The following is a 27435-nucleotide window of genomic DNA, read 5'->3' on the forward strand; positions in this document are numbered from 1 at the left end:
CCGTTTTGCCTTGAGTTTGCACGCTGACAGGATGGCAGGGGGGTTGCTGCTCGCCTTCTCTCTGGCTACAGTGGCTTACGGTCAGCTTTGTCAGCCGGGTAAGTTGTTCTGTGTCTCTTTGCAAGCTGAATATTAGCTTTCAGAATGACAGAAATGCTGGTAAATGGAAGGAACTGTGATTTGTGTACTTCTCTATGGAAGCTCAGCTCACACTTTTTATGATTTTGGAAATCATCTGGTAGTGCCAGTCTAAAAGGACAGTCTCTAGGCTCCCAGTGAAAATGTGTTGGGTTCCAAGCACGCTTACACTAATGGCTCGATTTTTAACTGGTGACCGTTGTGTTCTGTAGTATTTGGTTGTAGTCTAGCATGTGAAAAGTAATTATTTTGGGGGCTTTATCACAAACTGTTGCTATTTCTTTCTCTCTGAGGCAGATGCAAAAAATGCTTTTAAAGTGCGATTTAGTATCAAAACTGCTTTGGGAGATAATGCGGTAAGTTGAGTATTACTATGCGTTCTTTCTTCCTTTTGCTTTCTGATCAAATTATACAGTAATTTAAATAATAATTATTGATCCATCTGAAAAATGAATTAATCCTACCTAGATTATTTAACCATAATAAATTGTTCATCAGATTTTATTACCAGGGAGCTAGGTATTGCTAAACTAAGAACTGTTTACTCAGGGCTTGGAAATTAATGCGTGAATTCATATATTACAAGGCACACACTGTATTGCATTTTGGAAAGATGTAATGACGTATGTTCACCCCCAAAGAGCACCAAAAAAGCTGTCTCTTTTGCTTCCCCATTAACTTCCTTGTATTAAACCGAAGCATGTTTTGGTGAAGTTGGAATTTATAAAAGACCAACACCTCTAGGATTACTAGATATCCCTTTTATCAATCAATCAATAAATTAATCAATCATATCTATTAAGTGCTTTCTATGTGCAGAACTCTGTAATAAGTGCTTGGGGGAGTACAGTATAACAAAGTTGGTTGACGTTCCCTGCCCACAAGGAGCTTATAGGCTTGAAATATATCATTTGATTAAAAGATTTTCATGGTCACTTGAAATTTTTTATGGCTCAGTTCTACTGCACAGAGAAATCAGTGTATATAAAATTATTGTATAATGAAATCATTAACAGGAGCAATGACTTAATATTGAATTGTCCAGGAACTGGAGGTATCCATTTAATTGTCTTCAGTTTTTACTTCTAGGACCTATGATGAGTTTTTGCTATTTTGTTTCGGCACAATTCTCCCAAAGAGTTATAAAGACTGTGAATCTAATTAGCCACATGCAAATAGATATCTCTTCAAATTAGCTAAGGTTAGAATTGTTATTCAGAGAATATTGAAAATATTTTTTGAGTTTTAATGGACATTTTACTAATTGAAGCTTTGTCCTTGAGTTTTTCAGTACTGCACATCCTTTTTTATATATCTTTGTATATTTGCTGTTGCCTTGTTTTATCTGAGATTCACTAACATCCTGGTTTCCAAAATTTTTTTGGTAGGTTTACTAATCAAAAGTATATCTCAGTAATAATTAGATATTTGTACTATACTCGACCCTTACCTGTTTTAACGGGCTAAAGAAATCTTAATTTCAAGAGGAGGTACTGAATAAAGATTTATTTGGAAGCGTATCTTTTTTCTTGAAATGAACGTCCTATTACAGGGCCTCTATTTTGTGGCTATGACTATTTGCATCATCTCAGAATAATAATAGTTTTCTCTGGAATACTGCTTTGGTATATTTTTATTTTAATGGAAAGGTGGCCATTAAAATATCTGTGAGATATCAGAATCAAAAAGATCTCACTAAGAAAGTAGCAGGTGGTCTACAAATCTGTAGATGCATGCTGGCAACAGAGGAAATTGTCTTTCAGGAGAAAAGGACTTTAAGGGCCAGAATGTGAGAGGCTAGTCCAGTGATGCATCACCACGGCTTACCGATGCTGTCACCATTAGGAATCCATGTGAGGAAGGCATTATTGTGTACAGTCAGTCAATCGTATTTATTGAGCACTTATTGTATGCAGAGCACTGTACTAAGCACTTGGGAGAGTACAATATAACAGACAAATTCCTTGCCCACAACGAGTTTACGGTCTACAAGGCAAGCTGGTTAGAACATGGAATGGAAGGGGAGAAATCCTGCAGCCTAAAGTCTTTTATGTATTGGGTAACTGTGATAGAGGATTTGATAATTTTTTTGTCTCTAGGTCACTGACCTGTACTTCAAATTTTACATAACTTTCTAACCCATGCAAAATTTCCTGGACCCGTTAAAGGCCAGGTGATTGGGGGATGTCATTTCCTTGTGTTGTGCCTCAGTTTCTTGACTCTAAATTTTAAACAATGAGGCCAGCCCCTGCAGGATTGTCGGGAGGATTAGGGATTAATGAAAGACTGCTGCTGATGCCACCTAGTTCACAATGCTTCCCGACATATCCAGTAGATGGTAATCTCCTTGTGGGCAGGGATTGTGTATGCCAACTCTATTGTATCTCAAGTGCTTAGTATAGTGCTCTGCATTCAGTAAGTGCTCAATAAATACCATTGATTAATTGATATAGTAGATACAAAATAAGCAGGTCAGACACAGTCCCTGTCCCATATATGGTGCACATTCTAAATAGAAAGGAGAATAGATATTTGGTCTCCATTTAAAGGATGAAGAAACTGAGGTCCAGAGAAAGTAAATGACTTGTTCAAGGTTACAAAGCAGACAAGTAGAGGAGTGGGGATTAGAACTCGGTTCTTCTGACTCCCAGCCTGTTTCCTTTCTGTTAGGCCACAGTGCTTCTCAGCTGCTTCTTGTGAAATGACACCAAGCAGGTACAGGCCTGTTGGAGAATGCATTCATGAATGGGCATGAAAAACAGCGAAGCAGAAGCAGCGTGACTCAGTGGAAAGAGCACGGGTTTGGGAATCAGAGCTTGGGGGTTCTAACCCCGGCTCCATCACTTGTCAGCTGTGTCACTTTGGTTAAGTCACTTAACTTCTCTGGGCTTCAGTTAACCACCTGTAAAATGGGGATTAAAATTGTGAACGCTGTGTGGGACATGGACTGTGTCCAATCTGATTAGCTTGTATCTACCCGATGCTTAGTACAGTACCTGGCACATAGTAAGCGCTTAACAAATTCCATTTAAAAAAAATATGAAAATTGTTCAAGGATTGTGTTGACATGTTATGCTCAAGTGAATTGTGTTTTGGCATTGGCAAACAGTCCCAAAATGTGTTAAATCAACCCAGGTTATTGGAGGAGTGTTATAGATATGTTTAAATCTCTTCCAAACTACTGTTGCCACCAGAATGATTATTTCCCTTGTACAACAAGCCAAAGAAAATAGCCAAGGGAAGGCTTCCACTGAGGTGACAGTCCCACCAAACTAGAACTCTTCCTATTGCCAGCTAGTTGCCATATTCCTCTTAATCCTATATCAAGGCAGGTATTTGTAGAAGAGGAAAATCCCTGAAATTATTCCTCAATTTCCCCCCTTCCATCTTGATTATAACATTACTTTCAGCTTTCCTTATTTTCAAGGTAAAAAATGGGGATAAATGCACAACAGTTCAAAAGATGTATGTATAGAACACATGACATCAACCAGAGACATCTGTTAGAAGCGGGGTGGTTTAGGCTGCCCTGGGGGTCTGTTCCCACTAGAAGCAGACCTAAGGGATATAAACTTATCTACTCAGTCTTCAACTCCCCAAATTCTGGGGAAATGGGGATGGGGATACTTGTATCCTTGGGTTTATGATCAGTTTTTTAAAAGATTTAGTCCAGCCTGGCCACCTTGTTAAAGGGGATTGATCCATCCTGAAGCATTAAATATAGAGCAGCAGGACGCATGACCTCGTGGAAAGAGCACGGGCCTGGCAGTTAGAGGAATTGGGTTCTCATCCCTGTTCTTCCCCTTATCTGATGTATGACCTGGGGCAAGTCCCTTAATCAGTCAATCAATCGTATTTATCGAGCACTTACCGGGTGCAGTAACTTCTCTGTGCCTCAGTTTCCTCATCTGTAAAATAAGGATTCATTACCACTTCTCCATCCCCGCTAGACAGAGCCCTATGTTAGCAACTGTGTCCGACTCGATTATCCAGGATCCACCCTATATTCAAATCTTCTGTGTTGGTCTTTATCTCCGGTTGAGCTGGGAGCTGTCCTGGGAACTGTCTACTGAGCCTTCTGTCTAGTTCAGACCTAGTCACGCAGCAAGAAATAGAAGAAGGGGAACCGATCAAGCCTGGCTTGGATCCAAATGGGTCCAGTCAATTAAGAGCAATAACTGCATGTTTATTTTGTGCAGAGCACTATGCTAAACACTCCAGACACTACAAGTTAGTTTAGATAGGGTCCCTGCCATCAAGGACCGCACAATCTAGCCGGGGTGGCAGCACCATTTTGGTGTTGTCCGCCCCAGCCAGCCACCACAGGCTTAGTTACCACAGAGTTAACCAAGCTCATGCAAAACTCAATCTCAAGAATGCACATATCATATATGTCATATCATGTTATATCATATATGATATATCATATCATATATGTGCGTTAGAGAAGCAGTGTGGCTCAGTGGAAAGAGCATGGGCTTTGGAGTCAGAGGTCATGTGTTCAAATCCCAGCCCTGCCAATTGTCAGCTGTGTGACTTTGGTCAAGTCACTTAATTTCTCTGTGCCTCAGTCCCCTCATCTGTAAAATGGGGATTAAGACTGTGAGCCCCCCGTGGGACAACCTGATCACCTTGTAACCTCCCCAGCACTTAGAACAGTGCTTTGCACATAGTAAGTGCTTAATAAATGCCATCATAATTATTATTATTATTATTATTATTATTATTATTATTATAGAGAGAGCTATCGAGGTGAGGGGAGTGTGAAGGAAGCTAGTATATGATTCTGGTGCCTGGCCACTGTCAGCCTCCTTAGAGGTCAACACATCCATTGAGACTTATTCCATGCTGAAGCATTTAATAATTCTGTTTCAGTGCTCTATTTTCCACCTGTTCTCCAACTTCTCTGTGTTTTCTAATTGTTCATTTTTCTGTCTTGCTTTCTAGTATGCCTGGGATGCAAACGAAGAATACCTCTTCAAAGCAATGGTGGCTTTTTCTATGAGAAAATATCCCAACCGAGGAAAAACAGAGTAAGCTAACAAATGAAATGTCTGAATCAAGAATCTGGATAATTTCATTCCAAATCTTTTAAACGAACTACATTTAAAGCCAACATAAATTAGTGGTTTGGTTACAGGAATTATGGAGGGTTACTCTAAAACCTTATTACTTTGCACACTTTAAGGAATGATTTGAAGCAGCGTGGCTCAGTGGAAAGAGCGCGGGCTTTGGAGTCAGAGGTCATGGGTTCAAATTCCGGCTCCACCACTTGTCAGCTGTGTGAATTTGGGCAGGTTACTTAACTTCTCTGTGCCTCAGTTCCCTCATCTGTAAAATGAGGATTAAGACTGTGAGCCCCCCGTGGGACAACCTGATCACCTTGTAACGTCCCCAGCGCTTAGAACACTGCTTTGCATATAGTAAGCGCTTAATAAATGCCATTATTATTATTATCTCAGTAAGAAATATATTACTTTTTCAGAGTTTCTGGAATGGATCTTAATACAGAGCATGTAAATCGAGGGGACAACATACCCAATGCTCCAACTATTCATGATGCAATCCACAATTTAAAGCAACTTAACGTGGGTGTACAAAGGGATATGCCTGTATTCTGAAGATTTCATCTAGCCCCAAATTTTTCAAGACTTTGATCAATACCTAAATGTGTCTGTAATCATTCACCCACAAAAAATCTCAAGCTGATGAATTCATCGTTATCAACTAATGCTTTTGGTTCTGATGATTACCGAATAATTCTGAGTGGCATTTTATGACCCCTAATGAAAGACTCTTATCAGGCAGTCAGTGATCGTATTGATCATATATCATTTAAAACAGACTAATTATGATAGCCTCATAGAAAAATGATCTTGCTCATTAAACATCATTTAAAAAAATCTCATTCTGAAAAGATTGTGGAATCATAGTGCCGTTCAAGGGAACTTTTCACTTTGTGAGGCAGAGAACTACATACTGATAGAAAAAGGAAATTACTGTATTTCTCATTTTAAGTTGCAGTTTTGGATTGGAGTGTTATAGTGTGAAAACGATTCCTTTGACAAACTGGGAACTTTCTAAACAGTATATTGCCATAATCATCACACAATCACAACTGTATATCTTTACTAAGTATATGGGTGACACCTTATAAGACAAATAATTTTACATCATATGGAAAAGTAATAGTCTCTGTCCCCACCAGTAGTAATTATTTGTCCTTTTACTGTAGGAAGGAAAAATGTGGACACACATTCACCTAAATATATTAAATACCTTCACTTTATCTTATTAAACAATATCTTTCTCTCCCTCTCTCTCTCTCTCTCTCTCCACAAATCAGTGTATTTGTTTATTCACTGTGATAAGAAAGATGGGTGGGTTGTGTTGGAGAATAAGATTTCATGAATGAGATGTTTTGAATGTGAGACCAGTGAAAATATTTGTAGGTTGAGATAAGAGGTATCCGGGGGAAAATGCCCCCAGATCCCACCCTCAAAGCAAAGAGAAAAGTGAAAACATAGAATTTTGGATAAGATCTTGGTTGAGATAGGGGAAACACCCAGAAACTCAGTGTGAGACCTCCCAACTAGGTCCATACAATTTCCCAGGAATATAATTAGGGTTAAGATTAAGGTTAGGAAGAGAATACTGAGAATTAAATCAGTGTAAATTATTTCCATTCCCACCCTCCGACATAAATACCCACAAACCACTAATCTCTGACTTTTCCTTGTTAAAAACAAACCTTTTGTTGTTGCACTAATTATTCTAACTCCACTAATTTGTGACACTTGTAGTGTACGTACTTTTTTCCCACTCTTGGAGCCATTTATCTTTAGAAGAAAATGGCATATTTTTCCTTATATGCACCATCTGATTTTAGGTCTCTTCTTGATAGTAGATAAATTAAATGAAGAACTCTATGTGCCAACGTTTACAAACAATAGGTTTTTTTTGAACATTTATTGAACCATGTGCTTCTAATTCAAAAAGATTCATTCAATCATATTATTGAGCGCTTACTGTGTGCAGAGCACTGTACTAAGCACTTGGGAAGTACAAGTTGGCAACATATACAGACGGTCCCTACCCAACAGCGGGCTCGCAGTCTAGAAAAGATATCCAAAGGATGCAGTAGTAGGAATAGGAGTAGGAGTAGTATTTAAGTGATTACTATGTGCAGAGCACTTTTCTATTCACTGGAAAAGGATACAGAGGTGGGAATCCCCTTTGGCCATCACTTGTAATGAAATTACATTATTTGGATACCATGAGACTCTTGTCTCATTTGTTTCAAATGGTGAATTGTAGTCTAGACTGAAGGTGGGGAATTTTTCTACAGTGATCAGACATCCATCAGTGGTGAGATAGCACTGAATTTTGGATTACGAGATTACGAGAATATTTTTTTATTTCTTTTATTTTTTTATTTTATTTGTACATATTTATTATAGTTATTTTATTTTGTTAATATGTTTTGTTTTGTTGTCTGTCTCCCCCTTCTAGACTGTGAGCCCACTGTTGGGTAGGGACCGTCTCTATATGTTGCCAACTTGTACTTCCCAAGCGCTTAGTACAGTGTTCTGCACACAGTAAGCGCTCAATAAATACGATCGAATGAATGAATGAATCACCCAAATTATGGTCAACTAAGCAGTTTGGGGTCACTGTGTCAGTCTCAGAAGCGATGATGAGCCACCGAGACTACAGCTGCTGCTGCAGGGAGTCAGTGAGGAAGACTCTTCCACTGTTGCAGCTCCCCGCTGCTGACCCCACTACCACCATGACCCAAATGGTGATAGCAGTGGGCAGAGGACACAGGCCTGCCACCCCTGTGAGTTTTCTCTGCCTTGAGCAAGGGACTTTTTAACAGCATCCTGGTACGTAAATCGGCAATTTCCAGGAATTTTATAGTACTTTCTTTCATATAATTCACTGCTACACCATTTCCCCCCTCACTGATTTGCATGAATCATTTCATTCCCATAGACAATACTGTAAGTTAGGGAATCGTTTTTGTAAGAGCTGAAATTAAGTTGGTTTCCCTGTTTTTGCCAATTTCTTCGATGGAGTGCAAGTCAATAAGATGCACCTGCCTAGTTTCTTAAAATATAGGTGCTTGAAGATAGTTTCTGCTTTCTTGCAAGAGAGCTAACTGGACAGATTGCCTAACATAGTATCCTGAGTTTCACAATCTAAGATTTTAATGAATCTCTTCTTTTGTTTAATTATGCAGGCTTAAATTGGGTGATAGGGAAATAACTCAGTGTTATATCAAAACCAAGGGGATTAAAGAGCTTGTGTTTGTGGAACACATTTCCATCTCAGAGTTTTCCCCTCTGGATTTCTAGGAACAATAGATTGATTCTCTTTTGACTTGGACAGATTTAGTACGGTCCAGCTCTACTGATAAAAAGCAAGTGTGGAGCCAGGTGTCAGAATTTCTTGACCTAAGTAATACTTTCCGCATTAAAAGCAGCAAATTGAGATATTCATTTTTAGTGGGTAGAAAAAAACAGTTCTGACTTGTTCAAAACAGCAATTTCCCATACCAACTACACCGTGGCAAAAATGGTGTCGGACATTTTCATGTGACCCATCTATAGTTGAACAGAGAGGTAAATGCCAAAACCCCACTGAAGCGAATTATATTTTTAATTGTCCTGGTAACATGGCAGGCTGTCTAGGAATGAAATATTATGATATGTTAAAATGAATTAATGTTTTGTTTTCTATGGTGTACAAATTAAAGATGAGAAATACAGTGTTCCCTTAACGTGTTTTTGCTATGCATTTCAGTTAGACTATTCCCTAATTCTGTCACTGCACTCTTCTTCAAGAAGCAGTAGCCTAGTGGAAAGAGAGCAGCATAGTTTAGTAGATAGAGCACGGGCCTGGGTTCTAATCCCGGCTCCTCCGTTTGTGTGCAGTGTGACCTCGATCAAGTCCCTTAACTTCTCTGTGCCTCAGTGACCTCATCTGTAAAATGGGGATTAGGATAGTGAACCCCATGTGGGTCATGGACTGTGTCCAACCTGATCCGCGTGTATCTATTTCAGTGCTTAGTACAATGCCTGGCACATGGAAAGCACTTAACAAATACCATTAAAAAAAAAAGCACAGGACTAAGAATTAGTGACCTTGGAGAAGGCACTTAACTTCTCTGTACCTCAGTTTCTTCATCTGAAAAATGGGGATTAAATAGCTGTTCTCTCTCCCCCTCCCCCCACCAAACTGTGAGCCACCTTATTTGGATAGAATCAGCAATCTGAATGAAGCAGATTATTAAATAACATCAAATGTGAGTGGCATACGTCAATATTTTAATACTTTGGTATTTATTTGTGACCAACCCAACAACTTTTCTGTTACAAAAAGTTTGCATTATTCCTCACAGTATCGGGAAGGGAAGACAGTCTTTGGAGATGGAAGGAGGGAGAGGATGTGGAGTGAATTCATAAGCAGCTGTTAGTTTTCATAATGAACAGGGCTCTTGACAATCAGAGTGCAGACAGCAAAGTAGTTGTTCTTTGTTCAAAATCCCAGAAAAGGTTTTGTACCATACAAAATAAAATTAAAGCTTATTAATGCAATGATGCAAGTCAGCACTAACTAATCGCCTTAGTTAATATCATTCCTGAAGTTCATTTCACCCCTGCTCAAGCTAGTCTGCCTGGTAATCCCTTCTCAAAAACGAGTCATTTTTAATAAAACTGAATGAAAGTAACCTGACAGCTGAGAAGCCAAACTTCTAAAAAGTATGCTCCAGAATTATGAACAGCAAAGAAGAATATTAAATTGGTAGGAAAGAACAACAAAGATTGAAAAATAAATTACAGATATACCGTAAGCAAAATGATTTAGACACCAGCTACACCGTTTTTCAGAAACATGAATTCAGCATTAAAAAGCACAGGGGCTACTACCAAAACTAAACTCTTGAGACAGACAGACAGACAGACAAGGAAACAGAAAGAAAAGGGGGAAAGAGAGGACGGAGAGAAGAAATGAAGTTGCAGAACCTGGTTGCAGGAGTCCTAGGCCCAGGCAGAAGAGGTTTAAGCTCTCATCCTATCTCTCACCCTGGGCTTCAAGGCTGTCCATCACCTCACCCCCTCCTACCTCACTTCCCTTCTGTCCTCCTCCAGCCCACCCTGCACCCTCCGCTCCTCCGCCGCTAATCTCCTCACCGGACCTCGTTCTCGCCTGTCCCGCCATCGACCCCCGGCCCACGTCATCCCCCGGGCTTGGAATGCCCTCCCTCTGCCCCTCCGCCAAGCTAGCTCTCTTCCTCCCTTCAAGGCCCTACTGAGAGCTCACCTCCTCCAGGAGGCCTTCCCAGACTGAGCCCCTTCCTTCCTCTCCCCCTTGTCCCCCTCTCCACCCCCCCATCTTACCTCGTTCCCTTCCCCACAGCACCTGTATATATCTTTTTATATGTTTGTACATATTTGTTACTCTATTCATTCATTTATTTATTTATTTATTTTACTTGTACATATCTATTCTATTTATTTTATTTTCTTAGCATGTTTGGTTTTGTTCTCTGTCTCCCCCTTTTAGACTGTGAGCCCACTGTTGGGTAGGGACTGTCTCTATATGTTGCCAACTTGTACTTCCCAAGCGCTTAGTACAGTGCTCTGCACACAGTAAGTGCTCAATAAATACGATTGATGATGATCTCTCAGACCCAGCAGACAAGCACAGAGGGATTTGCTAGGCTCACAGTCACACCAAGAGGGATCTCGGTCATCTCCGGAAGGGCCAGAAGGGGTAAACCTGCTCCCGGCTGTGGGTGAATTCAGGTGAGACCCCACTCACAGCCAGGGATGGGGCTGGAAAGATCCCTACCCCACTGTGGAAAGGAGCAAGCTAGAATCCAGGCCATTTGAGGAGCCATCATCTCGTGTCTCCATTTCTTGCTGGTTCTCAAGGGACGGGATGGTTTAGCTTTAGCTGCCTGCTCTGCCCCCAAAATTACAGACCTCAATCCCGCAACCCCAGTTAATGGAGGATCGTTCTCTCTGGACTGTCGGAATTGGTGTTCCTGCTAAGGAGAATTAGGGAATCTAATTCATTTTAATGATTCTATGTGCTCTCTGATTCTTCCTCAGAATGTTTTTGTTCATGTTTCTACTTGAAGCGTAGCTATTAAGTTCTAATACTGAAATGATCTGTAGGATTTATGCATCGAACCAGAGACATTAATAATCTATTGACTATACTTCATGGTTTAAACATAGAAATTCATTCACTGATTGATCTCTGTCATTTAACCCTAATACAGTTTTTTATATTTGCAATTATATTGAAGAATCAGAGTATTTCACAGATGTCTGTCTCCCCTTTCTAGACTGTGAGCCCGTTGTTGGGTACGGTAGCATCTCTATAGAGACGCTGCTTCTCTTAGAGAAGCAGTGTGGCTCAGTGGAAAGAGCCCAGGCTTTGGAGTCAGAGGTCATGGGTTTGAATCCCGGTTCCACCACATGTCTGCTGTGTGACCTTGGGCAAGTCACTTAACTTCTCTGAGCCTCAGTTACCTCATCTGTAAAATGGGGATGAAGACTGTGAGCCCCACGTGAGGTAACCTGATCAACTTGTATCCTCCCCAGCGCTTAGAACAGTGCTTTGCACATAGTAAACGCTTAACAAATGCCATCATCATTATTATTATTATTATTATATGTTGCCGACTTGTACTTCCCAAGTGCTTAGTACAGTGCTCTGCACACAGTAAACGCTCAATAAATATGATTGAATGAATGAATGAATTACTTTGAGGCACACAAATCCTAACACAACCTTTATTTCATAGCAGCCTCCTGGGTAATTGATTAGGCGTTCAGGAGATCAACTCCTAAGTGTACTTCTGCAAAACCACATTGATATCGTGTAGCCAGAATGTGGCTGCTTGCTACAGTAAAAGAAAAATAATCAAATAAATCTTTCACTTCCCTTGTGGGCAGGGAATGTCTACCAATTCCGTACATTGTACTCTCCCAATTGATCAGAACAGTACTCTGCACACAGTAGGTGCTCAATAAATATGATTGATTGAACTAACTCCTGATTACCCAGCATCACCTTGGAAACTGAGGTGGGACTGATGGGAACTGAAAACTAAAGTCACCTGTGTGCATCCGCCCCCAAGCCCTTACTGCCTTAAGTTTCCCATCTCCCATCCCCTGAGGCCATATATGAATCACGTACCATATGGCTTGCCCCTTGAACAATCATGGCCCAAGTAGAGAAATCAATGGAAAAATTCATTCAGAACTTCCTTGTGAGGTCATAATATTAATTAATAACAGTGTGGGGCAGGTGGTGAGAAAAAGAATTCTCTCGGAGGCCTTGTCTATACCACCAAAGTGCTCTCCTTAAAATAAGAGCACTACGTGATTTGTAGATTTTTCTAATTTCATTGGCCTATTTTGTTAATATTTTAAATATTATAATGCTTCACATTGGCATGGGTTTTGAGAGGAGGAGACCAGAATAAACACCATTTGTGGGTTTGAAAAGTGGTCCATTGCTCAGTGTTCTGTCTTCAACAGTGGCACCAGAATGCTTAGAGTAACTATGTGATAGCTGTCCTCCTGGACATCCATTCTAATGTTTAGGAGAAATATGGAGTGAACAATTCAGTTGCCAGATAAGGCCAGATGTAGCCAAGGCATGTTTCTAGAGGAATCTTTCATTTCGTAATACTGTAACAACCTTTTCCTTTTGCCCAGGACACCTTGAAAAATTACAAAAGTATCAAGCAAATAGCTGATCTTATTCTGATCTATTTTCTTTATTTTGCATTTTTCCCCTCAATATTTACAGAGTTTCCAATGTGCTGCTTTGCAATATAACAGAGCGTGTGTCATTCTGGTTTGTGGTTACAGACCTGTCCAACAACCAGACTGTTCCTGCAGGTGAGGTACAGGCAGCAATAAGGTAATTATTTTTTTCCATTTTACTCTCTCCCAAACTTGTCTTGCAAACAGAGGGGCCAGCATGGGAATAATCAGTGACTGATTAGGCATGGTATAAACATACCTGAATAGCTATTTTTGCCGGAAATATTCTTTTTGGACCTGAAGCTACACGGGGCAGGGCAAACCTCTGGGGACAAACTAATGCCCTTCTACCTGGATGTGACACCTGTGGAACCTCAGTTTCTCTATTCACAACCTGGACCCTTCCAGGGAACATGGCCACCAGCAGTACTCTCCACCCTCCTGGTTGCCACTGTCAGACTGATGATACCACAGATGAGGGAAAAGTCTTCAAGGAGAGCTCATTTGTTTACAGCTTCATAATGGATCTGCCTACTGAGAAAATTACTATATCTTGAGGAATGGAAATTATGTCCAAAAAAATAAAAAGATCCAAGAACGTTAGGCCATCAGCGAGGTTATTACTGGATCAGACCAAGGGTTAATTCAGTCCAGTAGGCCATCTCTGACGGAGGATGTTTAGAAGAACAGTGCAAAGGTTGCCTTCCTTAGCATTCATCCTAATGGTTAGGGATGTTCCATTTAACATTCCTTAATTTTTTTCCTCCACATCCCTTTAGTAACACATTATTTTCCTGCTCACCCATATATTTATACAAATCCCTTTTGAACTGGCTGATATTTGCAGACTTCATAGTTTCACGTGGTAATTTATCTTCTGCTGGGTCCTTTTGTTTCAAGTCTATCCTCTTAAGCTAAAAGGGTGTCCCTTCCTCCTGGTGTTGTGGATTGGTTGTGTGGCCTAGTTTTTAGAGGCCGGGCCTGAGACTTCTGGTAAGTCACTTAGCTTCTCTGGGCTTCAGTTACCTCATCTGTAAAATGGGGATTAATACTGTGATCCCCATGTGGGACCGGGGCTGTGTCCATCCTGATAAGCTTGTATCTACCCCAGTGCCTGGCATGTAGTAAGCACTTAACAAACACCATAAAACTGACAAAGAAACCAATTTTTTTGTGTGCACTATTCATATCCTTCATGATTTTGTAGATTTTAATCAAGTCCCATCTCAGTCTGCATCTTTACCTGTTGAAGAGTCCTCTTATGGCTATCTTCACTTGGAAGTTCCTCTGCCTCCACAAACATCTTGATCAAACCCTTCTCCGGTTTTGTCATTTCCTTTTTAATCTACAGGGGCAATATCGTTGCTCATTGCATTGAAAACCAGACCAGAAAGGTCTCTAAGATTTAGGGATTTTTTTCTGCAAAAATTAGTTTTGCCTCCTGTAAAGATAAGAACTTTACCTACATGGTGAAGAAGTTTATTATCCTCCACATTGTCAATAAACAAAGCTTTCAGGTTACCCCAAACCCATGAATCTAAAGGGCATGGATTTTACCTATTTGTAATAGCTTTTAGACCTGACTCATTAACATCCTAAATCTGTGTTCCTATGTTCAAGGAAGGTCTACTTAATCCTATGCACTTAGGTGCTTGCTGACTTCATCAGTGAGGACAAATCTTCTAAAAGTAAGCATGAGATTATTGAGAGGTAATAAAAATGTACAATTATCTCATTTTCAATCACTATTTACTTTCTGGTGGCAGAATGCCAGATAGAATCCACAGTCCTCTGTGGCTTCAAAATGAAAGGTAGGAAACCCAGAGGACTTGCAAGATAGATGCCCACAAACGGAATGATTTCTTCAGTGCTCAATTCATTGAAAGAAACTAGATCCCTGGGGTTTACCACATGCAAAGTTTAATCTTTAAAATATATTATCTTTGGAAAGGTGAAATTCCTAGTATCTAGTAGGACACGCATTCTTTCTAGAAAAGATTAACATTTAAGCTTCTGATTGTGTCAAGGAGTTACAGAAGTAAATGCACAAAGGGAAAATGTACATTCCTCTACTCTTATCTAGCCCTCGTGAACAAATAATCTCCTCCCCTCCGTTAAACAAAAACATTGTTTGGAGAGTCTCTTGTCTTCGGAAATAGCCTAATCTGCTCAATTTTATAAGCTGATTGGAACCAAGACTTATTTGGCAGTTTGCCAGAAAATTTGAATGCTATTATTGTCAATTACTTAGTAAATGTGAGTCATCGGGTATATTTTATGGGAAGAGAGATTTTTAAAACTTCCACTGGTCAATTAGAACATGACTTATAAATCAAATAGTAATTATTTATTGAATAATTTAAAAGATGAAACTTTGAAACTATCATCCAGTTCAGACCATCTTGCAGGCAGGGTCAGAGAGTCGGCGTATGGGTCTGTGAACAGGAGGAGTGATAAGTGCTAAGTGATATTTGCTGTCCTGATCGAGAAGATCAAGCCCAGCAGAGGCTCTATGCATACCACATCTGCACTGCCGCCAGCTTCAAGTGACCGTATTTTCTCCAGCAGAGTGGGATCGCTGTTGGACTTCTTTCCTTTGTGTTTGTGTGGGGAGAGGAGGAAGCACTTGGCATGGGAATTGAGGGGAGAAAAGACAGGGAAAATGGACCAAATAGAGGCAGTAATTGCAATCTCCTCACCCACAAACATATAGCCACCCCCCCACCCCGACACATGAGAGATAGGGCAGAGATGGACAGAAAGAAGGAAGGAAGGTGTGTGGAGAAATAAGAGCTAGAGGGACGCAGGGACGGGGGCAATGGATGACTAGAAATGCATGCAGAGACCCATGTGTACACATATATGCACAGAGAAAGAAACAGAGAAACCCTCACCCAAGCTTCTGACATGGGGAGGCTGAGAGAGGTGGAGAAGGAAAGGCAAGGCTGCCTTGCCCAGCTCTGGATGAAGAGCTGCGTCCTCCCATCCGCACCTCAGCCAACTGCAGTTGCCACGGGCTGCTCCCAGGAGGAGTTTGAAGTGGGAGCTCTGGCCCTGCAAAAACCTCCAGGGAGCAGCTGTAAAACTAGCCACAGGTGGATGGCCATTCATCTGGTTATCATCTGGTCGACCCCCCTCTTCTGTTCTGAAATGGCACTGGACCCCCTTAGGCCCGGTTCTAATCCCCAGCCTCCCTCTGCCTTGGCTCCTGCCGGAGCCGCACAGCTCAGAAACAGCTTCTGGTATGTCCGGGGCCTTAGGAGGGCAGCATAATGACTCTGGAGAAAAGACAGAGGGCAAGGTTTGACTGCTCAGCTGCCCCAGCCCCATGCCAGGGCAGCCCTTTGACAGTGTGGACTGGCGTGTGGGAGTGTCAGCCCGGCATCGGGCAGCGGACCAGACTCTCCCTGCTCCCTTTCGTGCCATCCTTGCCAGAGAACCTACCCTATGCTCTAGCAAATATTAGCCAGGAGTTTTTCTGCCCACTACCCAGACTGATTTCATATTTGAATTTGAATATACTCTTCCCCAAATTGCCAGATCCTAAAATTTGTGAGCTTGATATTGTTCGGCTTTCTGCACTCTCGCTCCATGGAATTTCTGGTGACACAGACTTTCCAAAGCATTTTTTGAACTGCAATTTGATGGAATGCGTATGCACGGCTCACATAGATTGCATGATTATGAAATACCCGAGTGCTTTACTCCTACAAAGTGAAATGAATTATTTATTTGTGAATTGAACGGAGAATAACTATGCTATAAACTAGGCATAACGGGGGTATTGTGGTGGGCAGATAAGTTAGGTACGTGCAGTTTAGATAATTAGCTGCTGAGTATGCCTGTTCTGTCAAAATAAAATGGGAGATTAAAATAGTCCAGTCAATCCAGGCAAAAAGCAGGATTGGAAGCAGCATGGCCCAGAGGAAAAAGCCCGGGTTTGGGAGCCAAAGGCCCTGGGTTGTAATTCTGATTCTATGCCTTTCCTGCTGTGTGACCTTGGGCATGTCACTTAACTTCTCTGTGCTTCAGTTTCCTCAACAGTAAAATGAGGATTCAGTATCTATTCTCCCTTCTACTAAGACTGTGAACATTATGTGGGACAGGGACTGTGTTTGACTTGATTAACTTTTATCTACCCCAGCGCTTAGAACAGTGCTTGACACCTAAGAAGCGCTCAACAAATACCTTCAGGAACAAATATCATTATGAAGAATCAATGAATATGAAGAGAAGTTCTTTGGCTCATAATCCTGGTCAAAGTTGCCCACATCTCCACTTCAACTTCCTTGAGTAAATTCAGCCTTGGACACATTTTTGGAATAGATTTAGTTCCTCCTCAGTTTCAGAAGAAGGACTCGATTTGACAAGGTCCCTAACCAGCACTGGAATTGTGCGATCTCCTGTGTTACGCAAACTATGTTCCAAAAGCCATTGGCAGTGAATGGATCTGAATTGGCCCAATAGAGAGCAGTGCTACCCAGACACACCACTTCATCAAGTCAACATTGGCCTAAGCACCTGGACTGTGATTCTGTTTCACCGAACTATCGACCATCGGACTATTCATAGTGCAAGATGCTCCGTATAAATGAAGGTGTTTTTTATCTTTGTGTTTGGTGTTTTTTGTTGTTCCAGGATGAACAGAAACAGGATCAACAATGCCTTCTTTTTGAATGACCAAACTCTTGAGTTTTTAAAAATTCCCTCCACTCTCGCTCCACCAACTGAGCCCTCAGTGCCTGTCTGGATGATTGTGTTTGGTGTGGTGTTTTGCCTTGTCATCATTGGAATTGCTTTACTCATTATGTCGGGGATCCAGCAGCACAGAAGGTAAGTAACTCAAATTGTGTTCAGTTGTTTCAAAATCAAGGGAGGAGTGAAGTTTGTAATTTTGTGTGGTTTCTCCCAAGTTGAAAATAAAGTTTGCAGTCTAGAACCCACTAATTTATATCACACTCAAAATTATCCACAGTGGCAGAGACGGTTGGGCTGATTATTCAAATAAGCATTTTAAACACCCAATTTCCCAGTCATCCATTCTCAAACTCTTTTCAGCCACTTCTAGCACTTACATATTTTTAAATACCTTTCACCAAGATGTGTAAACATATACCTAATTGACTGTACTTTAATTCTTTATTCAGGTTACTCTATATTTTCAAGGCTGTCACTCATAATACAGTGCAAGCTCCTTGTAGGCAGCGAATGTGACTCATGTTTCTACTTTTCCAAGCACTTAATACAGTGCATTGCACCCATTGGGTGCTTCATAAAATACTTTTATTACTACTTTACTATTACAACTACTAACAGGAGAGAAAGCCAGCATAGCAAGAAACAGTCTTCATGTGGGCAGGGTGGGCAGGACTGTGGACACGGGCTTTTTTGTCAAATCTGTACGTGCCCATAGGTGAATTACATTATCAGGGATGTCTCCTTTGAGAACGAATGACCATTACAGATATGAGAGATGCTGACAAGATGAGTGATGGAACCAGTGCTTCAGCCTCCGTGCTAAGCGAAATCGCTCCTGCCCAGAAGACTTGAGCAGGGGTCAAGAGGGGAAGGGAGATTAGGGCTGAAAGTGCCTCTACTTCCAAGACTGGATGGCTGCAACCCTAAACATCTGCCCTTCCCTGTTGATCTAGACCCAAACTATGCACAAAGTCCAGAAAATTTTAGGGCCGGGTCTGCGATGTAAATCAGTGCAAGGATGGGAAGAGGTAGTGAGGTCTTCACTGCGCATATTATCAGCAATGCTAAGACCCAGAGGTTTACAGGCACCAAACTTTGATTGTCACAGTTGATTCCAAGTCACAGAAAGAGGACAAACAGAAGCACAAGATTGGTAACAATGCGGTGAATTTTGATTTTCTGATTTGTCAGTCACCTTACAGAATCTATGTCTGTACCTCATTTTTCCCCATCTCAGCTCCTCATACTCTTGAATGGTTAAGTGCTTCAGGCTAGGGATAAGCAATGCTGCTACCATTTCTCCTCAACTTTTTTATTTTTCATGTGTTTCATAACTCACAAATGAAATGAATGTGACATTTACCTCACAAAACAAATCTATTTTGGTAGTGTGTCTTGTTTGACTGTGTATGGGTCTCTCGGTGTGGGTGTGTCTGTATCTCTGTGTGCTTTTTTAGGTTCATTATTGTCTGTCTCCCCCTCTAGACTCCAAGCTCCCTGTGGTCAGGGAACATCTCTACCAACTCTGCTGTGTCTCATATTGTACTCTCCCAAGTGCTTAGTACAGTGCTCTGCACACAGTAAGTGCTCAATAAATATGATGGAATAAATAACTACAATTGATTAATTCTACTCTCCCAAGAGTTTAGTACAGTGCTCTTCATACAGTAAGATCTCAAAAAATAACATTGTTTGTTTTATCGTTTGATTTGGGCTTGATTTCCTGGATTTACTGGCAGCTAGAGCTCAAGTTAGTCCTCAGAAAAACTCTAGTTTATTTTACTTTCACTACTGAAAACTCCATCCCACTACTTGAATGACTTTTTAAAATCTGATCCTTCATTGGAGGGGTTTGAATGCTATAAAATCTCAAAATGAGCTAATATTTTGCCTCATGTAGGCAGTTACTCATTAATCTGATCCTTCATGTAGATCATTTTGTAGTTGGGTATCAGTATAAGACTTAGATTTATGGATGGTGAAATTTCTAATTGGTCTACTCAGCATTTGTTGGAATATCAGTGACACACAGGACTTTGAAGCAAGAAAAAAAAAGATAAATTTTCTCTCCTGCCTATTTGCCACTTTTCCCCATGGCTGCTTCGAGCTAAAAACATGTCTCTCCCAGCAATTCAGACTCTTCTCTGGGTGAATTCTGCAGCATAAACATAATGCTGTGTTTGCTTCATTTGAGTCTGTTGCCAAGGAGAAGTGATTGTAGTGTCACAAATATAGCCCTATGACCACTGAGGGATCAGACAGGAAAAAGCAGATGGGCAGTGAAAAGGCAATCTTCTTGTTTAAACATGAATATTTTCAATGATTAGCAAATGTAGTAAGAAAAATTTTGACAATCCAGCAAAGACAAATGGGTTTATAGGGCTTTGAATCTGGCATGTTTCATGGTTTCCTTAAGCAGAAAATCTGTGTAAAAAGACACGATAAAAAGCTGAATACAAAGAATGACACATAGACTTCCTTGGCAAGGATGTGAGGGATCCAAAAAGAAGCTACACTTGTCATCTTTCCACAAAGAAAGACAGAGACTTGGACATTAAACAGTCCAATACAAATGGACAGATATTACTGTCCCACAGTGAACTAATTATAAGAACAGAAGAAACCACCCAGGTCATCTAAGCAAGTCCCCTGCCTTCTAACAAAACAATTTTAAACGTATTCTGAAATAATTATCTCTAGCATATAACCATTTACAATCTTTTTTAGTACCCTGATATTTGGTAAGTACTTACTCTGTTCAAAACACTGTAGTAAATGCTGGGGTAGATAAGAGATAATCAGATCAGGCAAGTTTCCTGTCCCATACAGACTCACAGTTTAAGAGGGAGGGAGAACAGGTATTTAATTCTCATTTTACAGATAAGGAAACTTAGGTATAGAGATATTCAGTGACTTGCCTAAGGTCCCAAGCAGGCAAATGGCAGAATTGGGATTGGAACCTGTTTCCTGTATCCCAGACCCATGCTCTTTCCACTAGGTCATACTGCTTTATAAGTACTCACTGTGCCTGTGGTCACCAGATCCAGACATCTTCTTTACCAAACTGAGGAGTCACCCTTTCTTCACTTGGCTTCTCAAAATACCCGAAAAGCAACAGCCTGTAATTCAAACTTCTTTAGCTTTTCTCCTAAGCTCTACTTTGATACGTTTGGATCTTCTAGACCCTCTCCAATTTTTCCATATCCAGTCTTAAAATGCAAAACCCCAAACCAAATGCGGGACTCCACTAATAAGTGCATTACTAATGTTGACTTTGTTGAAAGTATTATTTCAGAGTTCTTGCATGCTGTACATTCCTATTTCAGGATAGTTTTTCAACAACATCTCACTAATTACTCTAAGCTTGGGACCTCCCAAGAGTCATCTTTGAGCCAAAGGGGAGAACATTATAATTGCCTGATGAATTTGAAACCAATGATACAAAGTCAATTCAGATCATTCTGGCAAGGGCTTTCCCCCTGAATCATCTTACAAGGGGCAGGCAGCAGAGCCGAATTTTCTGATTAATTGCTCAATCTTACACTTTGCTGACACTCTGTATATGGCGAAGCTGCCACGTTTAGCTTTGCTAAAAACAGTAGTACTAATGTTATGTATTAAGCGCTTGTTTTGTGCAGAGCACCTTACTAAGTGCTGGTAGAGAATATGCAGGTAGGAATTAGACCTGGTTAATCTCTTTTGGGGGGCTCACAATCTCAGACCTAATCCTTGCTCTAATCTGTCATTCCGGTCATGCACTGTGGGGATGTGGTCCAATCAATAAATCAGTGGTATTTATTGAGTGCTTACTATGTGCAGAGCACTGTACTAAATGCTTGGGAGAGTACGATATAACAGAATTAGCAGCCACATTCCCAATTACAGGCAAAGAGTGGTCTCCATGGTCATTGGACCGAGTTCTGCCTCAGAAGTCATTCATTCATTCATTCATTCATTCAATCGTATCTATTGAGCACTTACTGTGTGCAGAGCACTGTACTAAGCGCTTGGGAATAATAACAATAATAACGGCATTTATTAAGTGCTTACTATGTGCAAAGCACTGTTCTAAGCGCTGGGGAGGTTACAAGATGATCAGGTTGTCCCACGGGGGGCTCACAGCCTTAATCCCCATTTTACAGATGAGGTAACTGAGGCACAGAGAAGTTAAGTGACTTGCCCAAAGTCACACAGCTGACAATTGGCAGAGCCGGGATTTGAACCCATGAACTCTGACTCCAAAGCCCGTGCTCTTTCCACTGAGCCATGGAGTCGGCAACATATAGAGATGGTCCCTACCCAACAATGGGCTCATAGTCTAGAAGGGGGAGACAGACAACAAAACAAAACAAGTAGACAGGTGTCAAAACCGTCAGAATAAACAGAATGATAGCTTGATGCACATCGTTAATAAAATAGAGTAGTAAATATGTACGAGTAAAATAAAGTAATAATAAATAGTCCTCAAGCAACTACCACGGGGGGTGTGTGTGTAAAGTAATAAATAGCCCTCAAGCAACTACCACGTGGGTGTGTGTGTAAAGTAATAAATAGTCCTCAAGCAACTACCGTGTGTTTGTGTGTGTGTGTGTGCGCGCACACACACACACACACAAGTACTTGTATGCACAGGCCTGCTGGATTACCAGGCTTTCAAATTGGGTGTATTTATTGGAGCCAATGCAGCCATTGATCCTTTCCCTCGTCAGGAGTGCAGCCAGGGACCTTGACTTTGGGGCTTGAACTCGTAGCTATTGGGCACCTAGACATGGGAGTGCAGCCACCGAGTCCAAAGATCTCTAGTGAGGGCAGTACCCTGCCTACCTTTCGTCCCACCCAGAGGCCATCAGAACATGCGGGGGGGAGGGGTCAGTCCTCGCCTCTGCTCCTGGGAGTCCCCGAGATTGACTCACTCCGCACTAAGGGGACAGGAATCCTTCAGCTCTCCCTTAAGACCCCATGACCTCACCTGGATAAAACGCTTCTCTTCAACACTCCATGAATCTTTAGAACCTCTTGCTGATTTTTCTGTACGACCTCGGTTGATTTTGCTAGCTTTTCAGTTAGGGGCCGTCAAAGCAATAAAATCCTAAAATCCTGTTCCCCGATTTGCTTTTTCTATTTCGCATCATTTAAATAGAGTAAACCTCCCAAATTGTTGGGATTTGTCAACATAAGGCCCAGAGCATGGAGCTGCTCTGTGCCTGTGTGCAAATTTGGAGTGGAATTTCAGGAAGCCGTAATGGAAGAATCCCTGGGCTGAATGGGCAAACTGACTCACCTGAGTGACATTTGGTTACATCTATGGGTCTGGCACTTAGTTGTCTCTTTGGTGGCTATCAGAGTATACTTTCATCGTTTAGGAAATGTGGGAGATGAGCAGGGTGGAGGACAGTGGGTGGGGCCTACTGAATCTCATTTTACCGGCCCGTTTCTGAAGGCAAGAAACAGGACAAGTGAGATGAGACTCAGTAGAGGGCCAGAAACTGGAGGCCTCGGGAAGCAGGAGGTGAACTGCAGAGTGCGGTGGGGGTAGGGCAGGAGAGAGGAATGTGTGGACTGAATCTGTATTACCTGCACTAGTGGGGCAGGTTCCCCACTGTTTATTACTTCCTTTTGCCTAGTTTCCTGCAACCTTCTTTCTGCTCACATAGTGAGAACATGGTAGGAGAGATGTAATTACTCTCTCCCCATTCAAAGCTTTTTTGAAGACACATCTCCACCAAGAAACCTTTCCTGACTAAGCCCTCCTTTCCTCTTCTCCCATTCCCTTCTGCATCGCCCAGACTTGCTCCCTTTATTGGTCCCCTCTCCCTGCCTTAGAACAGTTCTGCACTTATCTGTAATTTATTTATTTATTTATTAATATTAAACTCTGTCTTCCCCTATAGACTGTAAGCTCATTGTGGGCAGAGAATGTGTCTGTTTACTGTTATATTGTACTCTCCCAAGTGCTTAGTACAGTGCTTTGCACACAGTAAGCACTCAATAAATACAATTAAGTGATTGATTGAATGAATGAATGAATCTTAGAGATGTGGCCATGCATATTCAATCTTACTTATCACTTCATATCCCATAGCTGGTAGACAGGAAGTGATGAACACTTAGCTTTATTTTTAGAAGTCATGTTACCCTACTTTTAGCTGAACATTAAATGAGAATGTCTCAGATAGTAAAAGTTCATTATTCTTGATGATAGCAGTACCATAAGCAGTGTCTCAAGATATTACACTATATGCTTTGACATGTGGAAAAATAGCATCAGGTAAACTTTGAGCTTTTTATCATCCCAATTAACTTTCAAGTTGCTGATGCTGTAGGTTTCATATGAAATCAGTTTCCTAGACCCGGAATTAGCTCATCTCAAGGTCATTGGGTAGGGACCGTCTCTATATGTTGCCAACTTGTACTTCCCAGGTGCTTAGTACAGTGCTCTGTACATAGCACTCAATAAATACGGTTGAATGAATGAATGAAAGGAAAACAAAATTAAAATGTAAGTAAGTTGAATTCTGAAACTATGACCATTGGGATCCATTTGTTGGTTTGGAAAATTTTGGGCTCTGCCATCTGTCTGCTGTGTGATCTTGGGCAAGTCACTTCACTTCTCTGTGCCTCAGTTCCCTCATCTGTAAAATGGGAATTACAACTGTGAGCCCCATGTGGGACATGGGCTGTGTCCAACCTGATTACCTTGTATCTACCCCAGCACTTGGAACAGTGCCTGGCACATAGTAAGCACCTAACAAATACCATAAAAAAAGAGTAGGATCCATTTGTTGCTTTGTAAAATTTTCCTCAGCAGTTGCCTAATCCTGGAGTTGCTTTTATTTTGAAATGATAAAAACTGCTATTGCTATTTATATTTTATCCATTTTTTACGTGCCCTCATTATTCTTAATTATTTTCCACTCCCATCTTGGGGCTCCATTCATTTTATTGCCCTATATCTTCAATTACCTTCAGGAGTTGTCCTCCTCCATGAAATGGTCAGAAATAGCTTCCTGTACTCCTCTTTCAGTGTCTAAAAATAACACTCTTTTCACCTATCTCCTTTACCTTTGAAAACTTTCCCTTTATCAATTATATTGCAAGCATAATCATTATGCTGTTTTCCTAGGTAGATAAAAACATTTCTGTTAATGGGAAGGAAGACAAAAACCTTACTGGTATCGTTAGCTGCTGTAAATTAGTTGTACCATTCTTTGATGTTGCCAAGGAAGAGATTAACCTCCCCAAGACCAGGATTCTTTCAGAACTGCCTCCTTTCAAGTGAATAGGTTTGGTCCAAGGTTTCTTGTTCCATTCTATGACTCCAGAAGACATGACTATGCTATCAGGGCATAAGGCACGGGGAAAACCGATCTCTCTCAGGCTCCATTATGGCACCCAAAGGCCAAAGAACTAGCCCAAACACCAAAAATGAGTGAAAATGAGAAATGACCAGGCACTGATATGAGCCCAAGTCATGAAACCACCTGCTGGAATAGAGAACACAGGGCAGAACCAGGGCACTTCTATTTCCCATATAAAGAAACTGAGCACTTTAGACTGAGCCTTACGATTCATTCAACCGCATTTATTGAACGCTTACTGTGTGCAGAGCACTGTACTAAGCGCTTGGGAAGTACAAGTTGGCAACATATAGAGACGGTCCCTACTTTTTAATGGCCATTAACCTGTTACAGAGCCCTGGTTTCTCCAGTCTGAACTCCAGTCTAACTGGGCCTTCAAACCAAGCAGCTGTTGGTGAATTCATGGGGAGTTTTAATCAAGATGTGAGACCAGATATGTGTAGGGACAGTTAGTACGCTCTGTGGACCAGAAGCGGAAGCCCCTCAAATATCCAATATCTGAGACTGTGGAGATATCCCAACCAGATCAGCACTGGGGCTTTGAGACTGATGCTACCATTTGGCCACAGTATGTAGACTTTGCTGGTCGAGGCATCATTACTGAGGTTGGTATCATTGCATATTATTCGCCAAAAAAGCCCGAGAAATGTTTTTCACAAGTATTATTTAATACTTGAAAAGCAGCATGACATAGTGGATAGAGCATGCCTGGGAGTCAGAAGGTAACGGGTTCTAAATCCGGCTCCGCCACTTGTCTGCTGTGTGACCTTGGGCAAGTCACTTCACTTTTCTATGCTTCAGTTACCTCATCTGAAAAATGAGGATTGAGACTGTGACCCCCACATGGGACAGGGACTATATCAAACCCTATTTGCTTGTATCCATCCCAGCGAATAGTACAGTGCCTGGCACATAGTAAGCACTCAACAAATTAGTATATAATAATATACTACTAATAATAATATTTAATTAGTATTATTACTTTCTGGCATTATTTTTCCAGTGGACATAACTGTTTTCTTGATTTGTTGGCTCTTTTAACTGCTGCTGTTTGCAACCGCTACTCTCTTGTTTTATCCATCTACTCGCTCCCAGACTGTGAGCCCTCCGTGGGAGAGGGACTTTTTGATCTACTGTGTCGCTATCTAACTCAGTTCTTGGAACAGTGCTTGGCACACACAACTAATTTTAAAATCAGTAGTAGTAATGGTATTTACTGATAACTTACCGAGTACAATACAGTATACTAAGTGCTTGGGAAAATGAAATATAGGCACAAGACACATTCCCTGCCTTCAAGGAATTTACATTCTAGCAGAAAAGACAAATATACTTGACCTGGGGAGCACAGCTATGCTTTGTCTCCTTATACTTACACTAGTCATCCACCTCATCGATTCATTCATTCATTCATTCACCTGTCCATCTCCATTAAAACTCACCTGGAAATCCATTTCACTGACTTCAGCCACACAACACTTCTCTCCCTCTCCCTTCTTTCATTTTGTATTTGTTTGGAAAACACTGTTCAAACGAAGCACGATTTTAACTTCAAGTGATGCCTTCCATATGTTTTCAGGAAAAGCAAATCATCGCCAGAAACCGATGATGTGGAAGACAAATGTGAAACAACGGTGACAGTGGAAAATGGGATTCCCTGCGAAACGCTAGATCCCAGAGGGGGCCAGATTAACGGGGTCTTTGTAGCAGATGATGAAAGGTTTACACCGCTCTGAAATCCTTCGGCTTCAGTTCTGCTTCCCCGAGAGACTCATTGCCCATTTTGTTGCTACTACTGAGGGTCAGAGAGCATTCGGGATAGGGAAATGTTTTCTTTTGACTGTGACACTTGCCAAAACAAGTGGCAAGTAGAGGAAGAAGAAACCAGCAACATGAAGCAATTAATGTGGGAAATTTGAATTCTAAGATATTTAATAGTCGATCTTTTGTAAAATATTTTCCCAAAAAGGCTGGGAATAGTAATTAAGGCTACTTCATGTTAAATTTTTAGCTATAAACAATTTAAAATGATGACTCTATTTTTTTATTTTTGCTATTTTCTAGAGATATTCATAAAACATTGTATTCTTATTTCTGCTTAGAAGGCCAAACAATATTTTTGTTAATATGAATTTTCTCAGAATGCCTGAAGAAAGTCCTCTGAAGACTGAGTGGCCAAGTAATTTTTATGTCTTTAGTTAAAAAATGAATCTGTGTGATGTTTACTGTAAACAGGCTAGAGAGGGAAATGTTGATAGTTATTTTATGGATTGATAAAAGTAGGTGACATGGAGGGGAGGAATTTGATCTTGTCAATTAAGCAGCCTCTGACACTCTTGATGAATGCTTTGCTTCACTTAAAGGTACCATTTTTGTTAGGCGAGTATTCTTAAAATATGTACAGTTCCCGAGACCTAATGAAAAATCTAATAAAATATTAGTTGATCATT

The 27435-nt window shown here is 41.0% G+C and overlaps 1 protein-coding gene across 1 annotated transcript; it reads left to right on the plus strand.

Moving 5' to 3' along the window:
- CLTRN (collectrin, amino acid transport regulator) lies at positions 1-27435 on the plus strand. The gene is made up of 6 exons (XM_038757518.1): positions 1-98; positions 436-494; positions 5086-5171; positions 12973-13086; positions 17568-17762; positions 26565-27435. The coding sequence occupies exons 1-6, from the start codon at positions 32-34 to the stop codon at positions 26719-26721; spliced, it is 678 nt and encodes a 225-aa protein (XP_038613446.1). The 5' UTR covers positions 1-31; the 3' UTR covers positions 26722-27435.

The sequence above is a fragment of the Tachyglossus aculeatus genome, chromosome 15 (genome assembly GCF_015852505.1).
Source record: "Tachyglossus aculeatus isolate mTacAcu1 chromosome 15, mTacAcu1.pri, whole genome shotgun sequence".
NCBI lineage: Eukaryota > Metazoa > Chordata > Mammalia > Monotremata > Tachyglossidae > Tachyglossus > Tachyglossus aculeatus.

Excerpts from the sequence above, each read along its gene's own strand:
- CLTRN (XM_038757518.1), top strand. The coding sequence starts at position 32 with ATGGCAGGGGGGTTGCTGCTCGCCTTCTCTCTGGCTACAGTGGCTTAC. Across the intron at positions 495-5,085 it reads CTGCTTTGGGAGATAATGCG|TATGCCTGGGATGCAAACGA; the intron begins GTAAGTTGAGTA and ends CTTGCTTTCTAG. Across the intron at positions 17,763-26,564 it reads GGGATCCAGCAGCACAGAAG|GAAAAGCAAATCATCGCCAG; the intron begins GTAAGTAACTCA and ends ATATGTTTTCAG.